Source organism: Peromyscus maniculatus, chromosome 12 (assembly GCF_049852395.1).
Source record: "Peromyscus maniculatus bairdii isolate BWxNUB_F1_BW_parent chromosome 12, HU_Pman_BW_mat_3.1, whole genome shotgun sequence".
Taxonomy (NCBI): domain Eukaryota; kingdom Metazoa; phylum Chordata; class Mammalia; order Rodentia; family Cricetidae; genus Peromyscus; species Peromyscus maniculatus.
This window is the reverse complement of record NC_134863.1, coordinates 87,275,752-87,288,764: the sequence shown is the minus strand read 5'-3', so window position 1 is coordinate 87,288,764 and position 13,013 is coordinate 87,275,752. Positions and strand designations below refer to the sequence as shown.

At 45.7% G+C, this 13,013-nt stretch overlaps 1 protein-coding gene across 3 annotated transcripts; it reads left to right on the top strand.

The window, feature by feature from the left end:
* Nucleotides 1-40: 40 nt before the first annotated feature.
* On the top strand, nucleotides 41-5,794 carry LOC143268176 (protein Mx1-like). 3 transcript variants are annotated; one of them, XM_076549306.1, is made up of 4 exons: nucleotides 41-210; nucleotides 1,839-1,915; nucleotides 3,172-3,420; nucleotides 5,386-5,794. In XM_076549306.1, the coding sequence occupies exons 2-4, from the start codon at nucleotides 1,841-1,843 to the stop codon at nucleotides 5,614-5,616; spliced, it is 555 nt and encodes a 184-aa protein (XP_076405421.1). In that variant the 5' UTR covers nucleotides 41-210; nucleotides 1,839-1,840; the 3' UTR covers nucleotides 5,617-5,794. The 3 variants fall into 3 exon arrangements, with proteins under 3 accessions (XP_076405421.1, XP_076405420.1, XP_076405422.1); XM_076549305.1 differs by having other exon boundaries at nucleotides 41-1,915; XM_076549307.1 differs by having other exon boundaries at nucleotides 41-2,325.
* Nucleotides 5,795-13,013: the final 7,219 nt, after the last annotated feature.

Here is a 13,013-nt window from a genome sequence, read left to right as displayed (position 1 = left end):
CACATAGTGGTACATGGTGCCCTCTTCTGGCCTGCAAGGATACATGCAGGCAGAACACTATACATAAATAAATTTTTAAAAAGAAAAGAAAACCAGTATCATGGCCGGGAGCTGCCAGGGTTTGTGAACTATAAGACATTTGAGAGTATCATCAAAAACCCAATAAAAGCCCTAGAAGAGCTGCTGTGGTCTTGCTACACAAGGTCACTGGTGAGTGCTGTACTGAGTCACTGGGGAGTGCTGTACAGGGTCACTGGAGAGTGTCACACAATGTCACTGAGGAATGCTGCTGTCACTCTTGCTATTTTATTTCTGGAGCAGGAGACCATCAGCAGCAAAGGCAGCTCTATACCTCAGAGCTGTCCTCTAGGGCTGGGTCTAGGTAGGTGGCAGGTTTTCTGTGCTCTAGATGCCACTGTGGTGGTCAGGAAGTCAGTCCATTCTGACCCTCTGGGCACAGGGATTTGCTGTCAGAGGGCAGAGTCACCTAACCTCCTAGGCCCTTAGCTGGACCTCCCCAAGAGCACAGCCAGAGTTCTTCATGCAAAGTGAAGTTGGTCCTTACCCATTGCAGTGGTCCTGCCTCAGTTTCCTCTCTGTTCCCCGCATGGACAGTAGCCATGTCTCCTGGGTGCAGTGCCAACTCACTTCTGCTGTCCAGCTGAAGCCCCAGTTGAACCTTGACTATCTCCTGCACTTTTGGCTACCTGGAATTGGCACAGACCCCACAGGTTCCTAAAGACTGTCCTTCAATACAGCAGCACTCAGAGGCCTCCCATTCCCTTGGCTGGCCCTCTCTAAATCTGGGTTCTTGCAAACCTCTCCTCAGGTTTGGTCATCACAAAACTTGGGCACAGGCTTCACTGACATTGTGTACTATGTGGAAATTGGAGAGGAGGCAAAGGCTTTGTCACTGTGGGGTTGGGGTGTTCCTCCCTCCTAGCACAGAGTTGCAGCAGAGAACCTGGCACTACTGTCAACGTTGAATGGATGTGAGGAAACTGAGGCAAATGGAAGTTTTTTTAAATGCAAAAATGGGGAGGATGACATAAGATTTCAGATCACAAGGACTATAGAGGTAGCTCATTCACTAAAGAGCTTGCCTTGAAAGCATGAGGGCTTGAGAAAATAACCCCACATAAAAAGCTGAATGTAGTAACATGCACTTATAATCCCAGCACTGTGGATCCAGAGATGGGGATGTTGGGGGTGGATCTGAGGCTCACTAGATAGCTACCTTGTCCTACTTGCAAGCTCCAGGCCAGTTAGAGACCCTGCTTCTTTAAAAAAGAAAGTTAAACAGTGCCTGAAGTTCAACACCAGAGGTTGTACCCTGGCTTGTATCAGGTGATCATGTCCACAACCTGTCCTGCATGACATCTAGGCGTTAGTGGTTTATATGACAACTTTCACAGACAGAAGCAAATTCTCCAGAGTAAAGGAACTAAAGTTAACTTTCCAACTTCTGTAAATGCCTCTTAGGTTTATTTCAAGCAGATAACTGGGCACTTAGTGTTCACAGACAGGAATGAGATGGAGGTAACAGGTTTTAGACAAGGAATTGCTATATTTATAATTTGCTAGAAATATCCTCTGTTAGAAAATTCCTCCCTGTTAGGATACAGAGCATAATCCATGCCCAGAGATAGTGAAGTTTCAGGTATTTGCAGAGTTCCTCAGCCACAGAGCACACCCTCCTCTTCACAAGGAGAAGAGGATAAGGCAGAGAGGGAACAGAGAGGGGATGTGTTTTTAGCCATGTTAATCTCACCCACCCCCAGTCTATACAGAATACAGATGGTCTTGTCAATATTGAACTTTTTTCCCTCTTTTATCAGACATGGTCCGATCCGCCTTCACAAAGGTTTCATTAAACAATTTTGGTGAATTTTTTAACCTCTGCAGTACTGTCAAGGTAAATCCAACAACATATTATTTTTAAAAGAAAATAAATAAGCATGATTTCTTGGTTAGGGACCATTTCAACTTTCTTGTGTCTGTTCAGAGAAATGAAGACTCAAGTTTATGTTTGTGTCTTCAAGACAATGATTCTTCTGGTTAAAGCAGACATGTAACATTTTAATACAAATAAAATATCACCATAGACATGAGAAGGGAAAGAGGGGAGGGGGGTGAATTCAGAGGTGAGACATTGAAACCCACAGCCCAAAGAGCCTTGTTAGGCAGGAACATGGTTCCATGTAGAGGAAGTGAACCTACTCTGGCTATCCCACAGGAACATGAAATATAATAAAATGGAAGAAACCTGTCTGCCATTCTCTGCATTCCTTGACAGATGTTTACTTGTGACAAGCGTGTAACAAGGTCAGCCTGACAAAGGGTTTGCTTTGGCTTACAGTTTGAGGGATACAGTCCACCATGGCAGGGAAGAAGGAGAGCTGCTGCTCAGCTCCTCCTCCAGTTTATTAGGTCCAGAACCCCAAGCCAGGGGATAGTGCTGCCCTCAGTAGGGTGGGTCTTCCCATTTCACTCAGTCAAACCTCTCTGGAAACACCCTCATGCTCAGAGATTAGTCTCCCGAGTGATTCTAAATACAGTCGAGTTGGCATTGAAGATTGACCATCACAGCACGGGCCAACCCACACCTGGCTCAGGCATCCCCTGGTTCCCACCCTCAGCTGGTAGGATAGCATGGATGAACTGAGTGAGGGGTCCAGGGGCTGTTCCCAGGTGATACCTGCGTTTGTTCTTGTTGGGTGGTGATGCATGTGGACACATCAGGCATCCTGTGTTTTTATTCTGTGTCATGTGTTTCTTGATGGTTGTTGTAGCAAGCTTCCCTGTCAAAATATCTTTGGGTCTCTAGCCCCCAAATAATGACACAGAGACATATTACTTATGAAAGCTTGGCCATTAGCTTAGGCTTTGTCCCAACTGGGTCTTGTAACTTAAACTAACCCATTATTATTAATCTACATTCTGCCATGTGGCATTACCTAATCTCCTTACTGCCCATTCTGCTTCCTCCAAGTCTGGCTGGCAACTCTGCCTTTCTTCTTCCCAGAGTTCTCTCTGTCCCTGGAAGTCCTGCCTAACCTCTTCCTGCCTAGCTATTGACCATTTAGCTCTTTATTACATCAATCACAACACATCTTCACATAGTGTAAAATATCCCACAACAAGCTGTTGACTGCTTTTCTCTCCTTGCAGTCCAAAATTGAAGACATCAGATTAAATCAAGAAAAAAAAAAAAAAACTGAAAAGCTGATCCAACTTCACATCCAGATGGAGCAGATCGTCTACTGCCAGGAACAAGTTTACAGGAGAGCCCTGAAGGAGGTCAAAGAGAAAGAAGCTGAGGAAGAAGAGAATAATTTTAACTTTCAGTGTAACTCTCAAGCTCCTCAAGAGGACTTGTCTACCACTGAGATGAGCCAGCACCCGAATGCCTACTACGAGGTAAGTGTGGGAATGGCCCAGAGCCAGACTTCCAGGCTACTTCCTCTCCTTCAGTGCAGTTTTCTGTGTAGGAGTATGTGTGTAAAGTATCCATCAGCAAATTCCTGAGGCCAGGAGGATTCCTTCCTCACAGGGAATGTTAACTGACCGCCAGGGGCCTCAGTGACAAAGTGGGCTACCTCGCAGGGTCAGCTTGGATTATTCATCTTCATAAACCACTCTACAGCACTAGCCCTAAACAGACCCAGCTCAGTAGTGGGAGGGCTATTTTCTCAGCCTTGTGTTTGCTATATTTTAAACAGACTTTGTCTTCTGGGGCTTTAGCAAAGTTCTTAGGATCTTCTTGTACCTCTTAAGTCACTTCAGATCTTTATTAATTAATTTTTTTTTAAAGGTGAGATCTCATATTGTAGCCTAGGCTGCTTTGTCACTCACAAGACCCAGGGTGGCCTCAAACTCCTGGGGGTCCTCCTGCCTCAGACTCTAAGGTGCTTCAGAATTTCCTTACACCTCTAACCTACCTGGACTTCTTAGCCTTTAGCATCAAGCAGCCTCAGGTATTGGCATGTGTCCTTGGAGAATGTTCTGGCCCTCACGCTGAAAGGCCCTGTGGCCATGTGTGCCTCTGACCTGTACACTGAGTTTCCTAGTTACTGTGGTGCTTCTTGGGTGGTTTTTCAGTATGTCAAAGGCAGTGTGGTCCCTTGGGGCAGCTCCTGTGTCTAGTGCATCATGCAGCTTGGCCTCTTGGCACCCCATGGCTTATTTAATCTTCTTTGCTTTAATTGTGGTAAAGCATGCACAACACAAACTGTTCCACTTCAACTACTGTTTGGTGCAACAATTTAGAGACATTAAATACCTTTCCATTGCCACCGTGCCCTTCCAGAACTTTTCATCTGCCACAAACAAGATTATCTCTACTAAACACTGACTCTAGTGCTCTCACCCCCAGCTGCCCCCTTTCTACTTTCTATCTGGGAGTCTGACCACTCTAGGGACCTCCTTCCAATGTAATCACATCACTGAGTGTCTGTCCTTCCTGCTTGTCTTATTTCTCAGAGCATGATGTCAAGTTCCCTGCATGTTGTAGCAGAAGTGAGGGGTTTGTGTCTGCACATATCAGTCCTTCTTTCCAGCTGTGGCCCTGCTCTCACCTAAAGTGTCCACGTCTGGGTGTCTGAGGTCCTCATGCCTCCTGAGTGGACCCCTGCATCCCTGATGTCTCTCTTCTCCACTTCCATTTGCAGATGAGCCACATTCCAGCTGTCTTTGGTCCTAAACTACACCTATGCTGCTGTAATCTTTCAATATGTCCCTGAACTGTCAACTAGGTACTTGTGATCTATCTGACTTTCTTATACTTTGGTGTCCTTTGATATGGTGAATTGGCTTAACCATCCCCAGAGGGTTATGCTCATAGTATCCCTGCATCCCAGGAAAGGAAACTGAGTTCCAGAGAAGTACTTGCCTTGTAGAACCACCATTTACTGCATTTCTAGGACACCATCCTGTCTAAGTACGGGGAAAGTTGGGCAGACTGTAGGGCTGGGAGAAAATCCTCTCAGGTGGAGACCGACTCCTCTCAAGCAAGTAATTCAGAGTTCTGCCAGGGACTTTGTACAGCCCTGCTCCTTGGGGCTGTAAAGTCGGAGACTCGATGAAGACAACTGAGTGATTCTGTCAGCAGAGATCTGCCATTTGGAAATGGAGTTGGGCTATCTGTGGACCATCTTCTGGCTCATTTTACCCCTTTCTATTGAAGGTCCATCTATCTGATGATCAGGGAAGCCGGTAGGGCAGAGTCCCAGCAACCTGATACCTAGCCAGGTCATGATCTGTCTGTATACTAAAGGGGCTGAGACCAGGCCAGTTCTGTGCACCTGTTAGGGTCCCTTCCCTTGGAAACCTGGGTCCCTCTGGCACTCACAGCTCTTTCTTTCCACTTCCAACCCCTCCTCCTAGGAGTGCAGAAGAAGCATCGGGAGACAGGTCTCTCTGATCATCCAGTACTTTCTTCTGCCAACATTTGGGGAAGACATGGAGAAAGCCATGCTTCAGCTCTTACAGGACAAGACTAACTGTAGCCAGCTCCTGGCTGAGCGGAGTGACATTACAGAGAAGAGGAAATTCCTGAAGAGGCGGCTTTCAAGGCTGGACCAAGCTCGGCACAAGCTTGCCATATTCTCCTATTAATCAGGCTTTCCAGCCTGCCCTGCATGTTAGTGGCATGGTGTGGACCAAGGGTTGCTTTGAGGGAGAAATACCTCAGTGCACATTCCATTAGTCTCACCCCTTTACTGTTGTATAGTCTGAACCTTTTACTTGTTACCGTTCGGAATTAGCAAATTAAAAAACAACAACAACAACAACACAAAAACCCTTTGGTTTTCCATTTCAATCAAATGAAAGCAGCTTCATGGGGTCGAGACAATAGATCTAGTAAAGAGACAAACTTTAAAATGTGTGTGTGTGTGTGTGTGTGTGTGTGTGTGTGTGTGTGTTGTGTAGGTCGAAGAACAACTTTGGGTGTCAGTCCTTAGGTAACTTCTACTTTTTTAGTAGAATCTCTCCCTGGCCTGGAACTTCTCCACATAGCCCTCTTAGATCTATTCCCCAGAAGATCTCTTGTCTCTGCGTCCCATCTCACTGTGACTGAGATAGCAGATGTGTATCACTGTGCCTGGCTTTGTATGTGGGTTCTGGGTATTTGAAATTAGGTCCTCATGCCTGTAACACTGATCCATCTGTCTAGTCCAACAAAATGACATTTAAAAAAAATATGGATTATACTCCCAAAAGTGAGAACTTAAGAGACTTTGATGCATCCTTCTATGCCTCAATTTTCCTTTCAGCATGACAGTCAAGCACAAATGCACATAGAGAGTTTAAAGATAAAACTTGATCTGGAGACCTATAACAGCTTGTGCAGGACCTTTAAGCAACAGAGTGGAAGAACAGGCATTTGATAAAGCTACCTGAGAAAGCTACCTAAATTTACAAATAACTAAGGTCTGTCCACAAAGCTTTTCAACAGCGCCACCTAGTGACAGACATGTGAAACCACACCTGCAAAACGGGATTCACTAGGGAGTGTGGCTTCCAAAACCAAACCAAAAGGAAAGTATCTCTCTGGTGAATAGAAAACAGCATCCTGGGTGTTTCCAGACTCACTGCTACCTCTCTTCCTAATGAAGGTTTTGATTGTATTTTGAGACACGGTCTCACAATGTAGCCCAGTTGGTCTTGACTGACAATCCTCCTGTCACAGCCACTGCACCCTTGGTGAGGACAGAAGTATACCACCGTACTAGTTCAAATGTGTTTGAATGCTCTGAAAAATTTTTCATTTCCTCCTCCTGTGGATACTGTTAATAAGACTGTACAGTCATGGGAGAGCCTATACTGTGTGGTGACATTTTATTTGTGCTTTAATAAAGTTTGCCTGGAGATCAGTGGAAATAGCAAGCCATTTTAAGTAAACAAGAAGTCAGGCAGCACACGGCCTTAACCCCTTAGCAGGCAGGGTCTCTGTGTGTTCTAGGCCACACTAGGGAACAGAGTCAAGCGTGGTGACACACACCTGTAATCCCAGTACCAACCATAGAGACCTGGAGGTCTGTACAGACACACAGTGACAAGGAAGTGAGGTAGCTGGACTAAGATAGCCAATGAGAGGGCAGAACAGCGAGGCAATAAAGGTGTGGGTAGACAGGAAGTAATGTGCATTTGGAAGCTGCAGAGTTGGTGGGATAAGGTTGCCTGGTGGCTTTCCCTATTTCCCCATCTAAGGCTTTCACCCCTATATTTGGCTCCGTGTTTTTTATTTAATAAGACCATTTAGAAATTCGTCTACAATACTGTGTGCCTCTCATGTCATATTTAGGGTATGGGTGTGTGTGCAAAGGGGCAGCTGTGCTCACCTGTCTCCATGTGGCCAGGGCTCAACTTTGGGCATCTTTCTCTACTGTTCCCCACCTTACTCTTTGAGACAGTCCCTTACCAAACTTGAAGTTTGCTCTTCCAGTTAAACAGGCTGGCCAGCGAGCCCAGGGAATGCTCTTGTCTCTGTCCCCACCTCCCCCCAGGCCTGGGATTAGAGATATTTGTATTTTCACACCTGGCTTTTTACATGGGTGCTAGAGATTCAAACTCAGTCCTCATGTTTTCATAGCAGGTACTTCCCCCATTAAGTCATCTCCCTAGCCCCTGAAGAGCCTATTTTAAAAAACTAAATCACAGTTCTCAGATGCTGTTGTTTGGCTTAATGACTCTTTCAGCTGCTTCCTAGAGGGGCCTTCTCTAGAGGCTGGACCACTAAGCCACATTCTTACTGCACAGATGGTAATGCACCAGGACAGGGTTCAGGACTCGGGAGTGCTTCAGAAGTGATCAAGGTGAGTGAGAATGGGGGGGCACACCGGGACAAACGCTGTGGCTGTGCATCCTTGAGCAGTGCCTTGTGGCTGGCTTTCAGGTTCTCCAGGGCCATCCTCTCCTTCTATTCTGGCATGTTCTACCTTTCAATCATTGGACCTGGGCCTTCTCTCCATTCACTTTACCTTCGGTATTTTCCAGAAACCCACATGGAAGGGAGTAGAAATAATGGCTGTGACCTGCATGGATTCCAGAGCTGAGATCCAAGAGGCAGGACATGAGGTTAAAGAGACAGTCCTGAACCCAAGTAGGAAGTGTTATTTATTCAGACTGAGCCAGACATATCACTCCTTTTCAGTGGTATACATCTTAAGGGATGGACAAGTACAAAAATAAGATTATTCTAGAAAATTCCAGGTTTGGAGGGCCCAGCAGTCATTTGGGCATTTGTTAGCAGCCAGGAAGCCACTCAGTGGCACAAATGCCTCTCTGTTCCACACATTATTCTGACCACAACTTGATTTGTAATCGGTGCCCTGGAAATGGAGATTCCCAAAGAAAACATCAGGCAATCATAAGCGTCTTCAGAAATACAATTTACACCCAAGAACTGTGCACACACACAAAAAAAATGAGAGCTACATAAAATACATTTTGTAAGCACTACTTTCTGCCTCTTCTAGAATTCAATAGAAGGCTTGGATTCTTTGTTGTTGTTTATAGACAAGGTCTTACCATGTAATTCTGGGTGGCCTGTAACTCACTATGTACACCAGGCTGGCTTTGAACTCACAGAGATCTACTTACCTCTGCCTCCTGGGTGCTGGGATTAAAGGCATGCACCACTGTGCCTGGTGCATGGCTTAGAGCTCTTGAACTAGAATCCAAATCTTACACCTTACACACCAAAGAACCAGGAGACACGAGTGGCCTTTCAGTGCATCATAAACCTTAGGATACTCAACTGTGCCGATGAACTGAGGTAGCAGGAAACACAGCCTTTTGATACTCCAGAACTTCAGCTTTCACTAGCACACAAGAACCCCACCTACTCTGTGTGTTTTTAACTGAGGGCTTTTTAAAAGAAACCTTCAGCCTTTGCTGGTAAGAATGTGGGACACTGAAGCCACAAAGGACAACACTTCATAAAACTACAAAGACATTTCCTTCCTTCTCAGTACCGAGGCTTGAACTCAGGGCTTTGTGAATGCTAGGCAAGCACTATACTATTGAACTACACCCCCAACCCCAAGAAATTTTAAATCTTGTGATTCTTGTCACTGCTCAACAGAGCCGTAATTAGCTATGTCTGTCTGTCTGTTGTTGTTGTTTGTTTGTTTCTTTATCTCAGAAGGGGGTTTCTCAATGCTCTCTTTCATTCAGCAGAAGCCCACTCTGGCCATGTGGGGCCCCTGGGAGAGTATTCTTCCCCAGGTAGGATGCCACAGCTTACTCTCAGAAGGTCCTAACAATGTCCATAGAAAACAATCAGCAGAAAACAGCAAGCCCAGCCCCCACCTCTGATCTGCGAATACAAACCATCTAACTCCCACCCCACCAAAGAAGACCCTGCGGAGAGACGCGGGTGGGACTGCACAGGGCTCTGGGTCCGTCTCCTTTTACAGACACCAATGTGCCTGTAACTGTGCTCAGCTGAAGTGAGGGCTGATCGTGCCTCTCCACCAGTTGTAATTATGAAGCATATGGGTAAAAATTCATGTTGGCTGTGTGCTCTACTTTGACTGATGTGTGGGGGCACACCATGTGCTACAGTTGATCCCCAGCTGATCTCACACAAATAAATCTCCATTTGTAAATGGTGGTGTGTGCCTGGCCCTTCCATTCCTAAATGGATGACTTAACATCATACTCTTTCTAGCTGCCGCTTGGATACAAATACAATGGAAGACTTGTCAAGAAACACCGAAGCCCTGACAGGGATTTGAATTTATGGTTCAGCCTTCACCTACCATAGTCTCTTTAAGAGTAACTGTACTGTAAAAATTATAGGGCTCAGTTAAATTTAGAAACATAGGACATCTGGCTATAACATCTGATACAAAATCCAAAGGAAGCTTGTGGGTTGGGAGGAAAAGTCACTGCCCTTTGTGGTTGACATTGTGAGTGCTCCCCCAGCCATAATGAACTCCTCACTCAGGGGCTTTGTAGACACACGCATGTCACCAGCATTAGCTTGGCTTTCAAAATCTTTAGCAACATGGCAACTGCTTCAGTTCACCCTCTGACCCAGGGTGCTTGCCCAGGTTGTAATGCAGATGCCTGGGCTCAGCATGCTGACTCTGAGTAAGACTGGGTACTTCTGTACCTGAGATCCATGAGACCTACTCCTGCAGAAACGACCAGGGCCACTGTAGACAGGGCACAGATATAACGCTGACAGCAGCAGGAGGGAGGCTCTGCCCACTCAAGCTCTTCTCTCTGGATATATCCCTGCTGGATGGGAGCCATCCCTGAGGACTGTGGTCAGGGCCTGATGGCTTTTAGAGTGGGTGTGGCCCAATAGGGCTGGCGATCATGGGACTGGCCAGCCTCGGTTTTCAGGAGCCCTTCCTGGGTACACAGTTCCCAAAAGTAACCTGGCCAAGTCAGTGTAGCCTGAGTAACTTTCCCTTGCCCATTAAATTCCCTAGCATAGCCTTGAACCTGCAGCCTCTGGCCTGGGTCCTGCTCCTGAACTCAGGTATTTCTGGTCTTACTGGAACAGACATCTTTTAAATAAATAAATAGCCCTTTGTTGAATGACTGCTCAGTGGCCAATGATCTCCTTGAGGGGTTGCCTTTGGAAATTCCTAAAATGTAGGCCATGCTGAAAAACCAGAGTAAAGTGGGGGATATCCCAGCTCTCCAGACCATTGAGGAACTGCAGACTGAGGTGGGGTATTCTCCTTTCTCCTGACTCCTTCAGGCCTTGTCCCCTTCCAAGAGTCTAGACTTTATCAACTCCCAGGAATTCTTGACCCTTTGCTGATGGAACTGACCAATCTGTATTTGGCTCAGGCAACGTGTGGTTACAGGCCCCCCACATACTTTCTTTGTCAAGGCTGACTTCAGTGCCTGAACGTTCTTGAAATTGGGGGTGGCGGGGAGTTGCAGTTCCATAAAGTGAAATGACACCTCTGACAGAAAGCAAATTTGAGGGTGAAAGAAAGCTTATGCCCAGAATTGAAGCACATTTTCCAAAAGCGTTAACCCTGCTTATTCTGTGAGCTTGTTTTAATCACATTATGACTCTCTTACCCCCCAGGCCCAAACTGCTTTGCTGTCTAAGTGATAAACTGCCACACATTCAGGTCTGTGATTCTTAAAACTTACTGGAGATGTACATAATCATTTATGTGGACTTTTCCTGGCAGTAAAAATCTACAGTTTTGTATTTTGTGGTGTTTAGTAGTTTTCTGTAGAAAATGGTGGTGATTCCCCCCCCCCCCTGTGGAGGTGCCAATAATCAGTTCTAGTAAGTTCATACAAAAGAAAACACACTGGGATGCTGTCCAGCTATTTGGTTTCTACTAATTTGGTAAAATCTGTGAAATTCAATTATCCTTAGCTGTGGAACAGATTTCTGGGTAGTGGTCTATTCCCAGGGAGGAAGCTGGAACTCAAAACCCAACCAGGTATGGCTGTTTCACCAGGTAAGAAAGTAGTAATACCCATTTGGCAGATCCCCATTCTTATTAAATCATTAAGTAGTCCCTCCCCACCTCTTAAATGAGAGAATGGAATCTGCTTTAGAAAATGTATTCTTCAAAGCTCCACGGGGTCCTTACTGCTGCTTTCTAGAAATTACTTGACTTCCATAATTTTCTGACCCAAGTGTATCTCTAACCCAAACCTCCAGGTTTCAGGACGTGTTGGATAAATTCCTTCTAAAATGCTCAGAAGTGGGACAGGCCTGGGAGGAACACATCCAATGGTCACGTGCAGCAGACACAAGAAAATGTAGTTCATACCAGAAGACTGGACACAGATCACAGGTGGCTCCCAATGTGGGGAGATAGAGTCGTCTTATTTCTTGCTATTGTTTTAAAAATAACTTTAGTTACCTGAAGCCAGAATTTAATTCCAGACTTTTGTTTTTTCAAGACAGGGTTTCTCTGTGTAGCCCTGGCTGTCCTGGAATTCACTATGTAGATAAGCTGGCCTTGAATTCCTAGAGATCAACAGGGTTCAGACCCCCTGAGTGCTGGGATCAAAGGGGTGCACCACCACCACCCAGCTAATTCTAGACTTCTAAATAATTTATCAGGAAAAAAAATTGGCTTATTTAAAGTAATTGTTTACATGGAAGGTAAGCTTGGTTTTTCATCAGGGCTGGCAGGTTTATGACAAGCTGATGCAAAGTTGCATCTTGCAGGTGGGAAGCACCCCCATCTACTACTAGTGTTTTCCTCATCCTGCTCGAAGTAAAACTGAGACCCTCAAAAGGGTGCTGCTTCGATTCCTGTTTGAGGCAAACCTTCCTGGAAGTCTGCCAAGTAAAGTCTCAATTTGCAGAACTTGAGAAGGTGGGCGTCACCACAGTTTTGAATTCAAAGGCAGTACATGCCAGAAAAATGTCCCAAATTCAACCATCTATTTCATTCTGGTTGCTAAGCTATGCTTTTGTAACTTACATACCCATCAAAATGTCACATCCACTGGCATCTGAGATATAAAGGTAGACACATTTGGTGTGAAACACAGCAAACAGTAGTACTCTTCCACCTGCCTGGACACCCTGCTTGTCAGCATCCTGTACTGTGATGCGGGCACCCACTAACCTGGTGTGGCAGAAATCTTCCACACTTTAGAGTCCTATCCCAATACAAAGAATCAGACATGGTGAGTATGAAGATTGAGCATCCCCCTTCTGTTTCAGGGATTCAGAGTCCTCACAGCACAGGGAAGTGGGGTAGAGTCTGGGAGAACCTGGTTCATTTCCATGCAAACCCACCTAGTGGACAGGAATCAATGAAAAATCAACAGTCAGAATCCCACTTCTAGAGATTTCTGACACTGTAATGCATTTTGGAATTACTTGCTCTCGGTCAGTGCAGGCCCGGCACACCCTCAAGCATATGAAAACACAATGCTGTCCCTGCTTCTGTTGGATTTTCCTTCTGCAACAGCTCAACTCCTCTCTCACAAGAATCTCACAGAAGGTTCCTCTGGCTACTGGGGAGTCTTCCAGTCCACTGCAACAGGCCTGGATGGCT

Excerpts from the sequence above, each read along its gene's own strand:
- LOC143268176 (XM_076549306.1), top strand. The coding sequence starts at position 1,841 with ATGGTCCGATCCGCCTTCACAAAGGTTTCATTAAACAATTTTGGTGAA. Across the intron at positions 1,916-3,171 it reads ACCTCTGCAGTACTGTCAAG|TCCAAAATTGAAGACATCAG; the intron begins GTAAATCCAACA and ends CTCTCCTTGCAG. Across the intron at positions 3,421-5,385 it reads ACCCGAATGCCTACTACGAG|GAGTGCAGAAGAAGCATCGG; the intron begins GTAAGTGTGGGA and ends CCCTCCTCCTAG.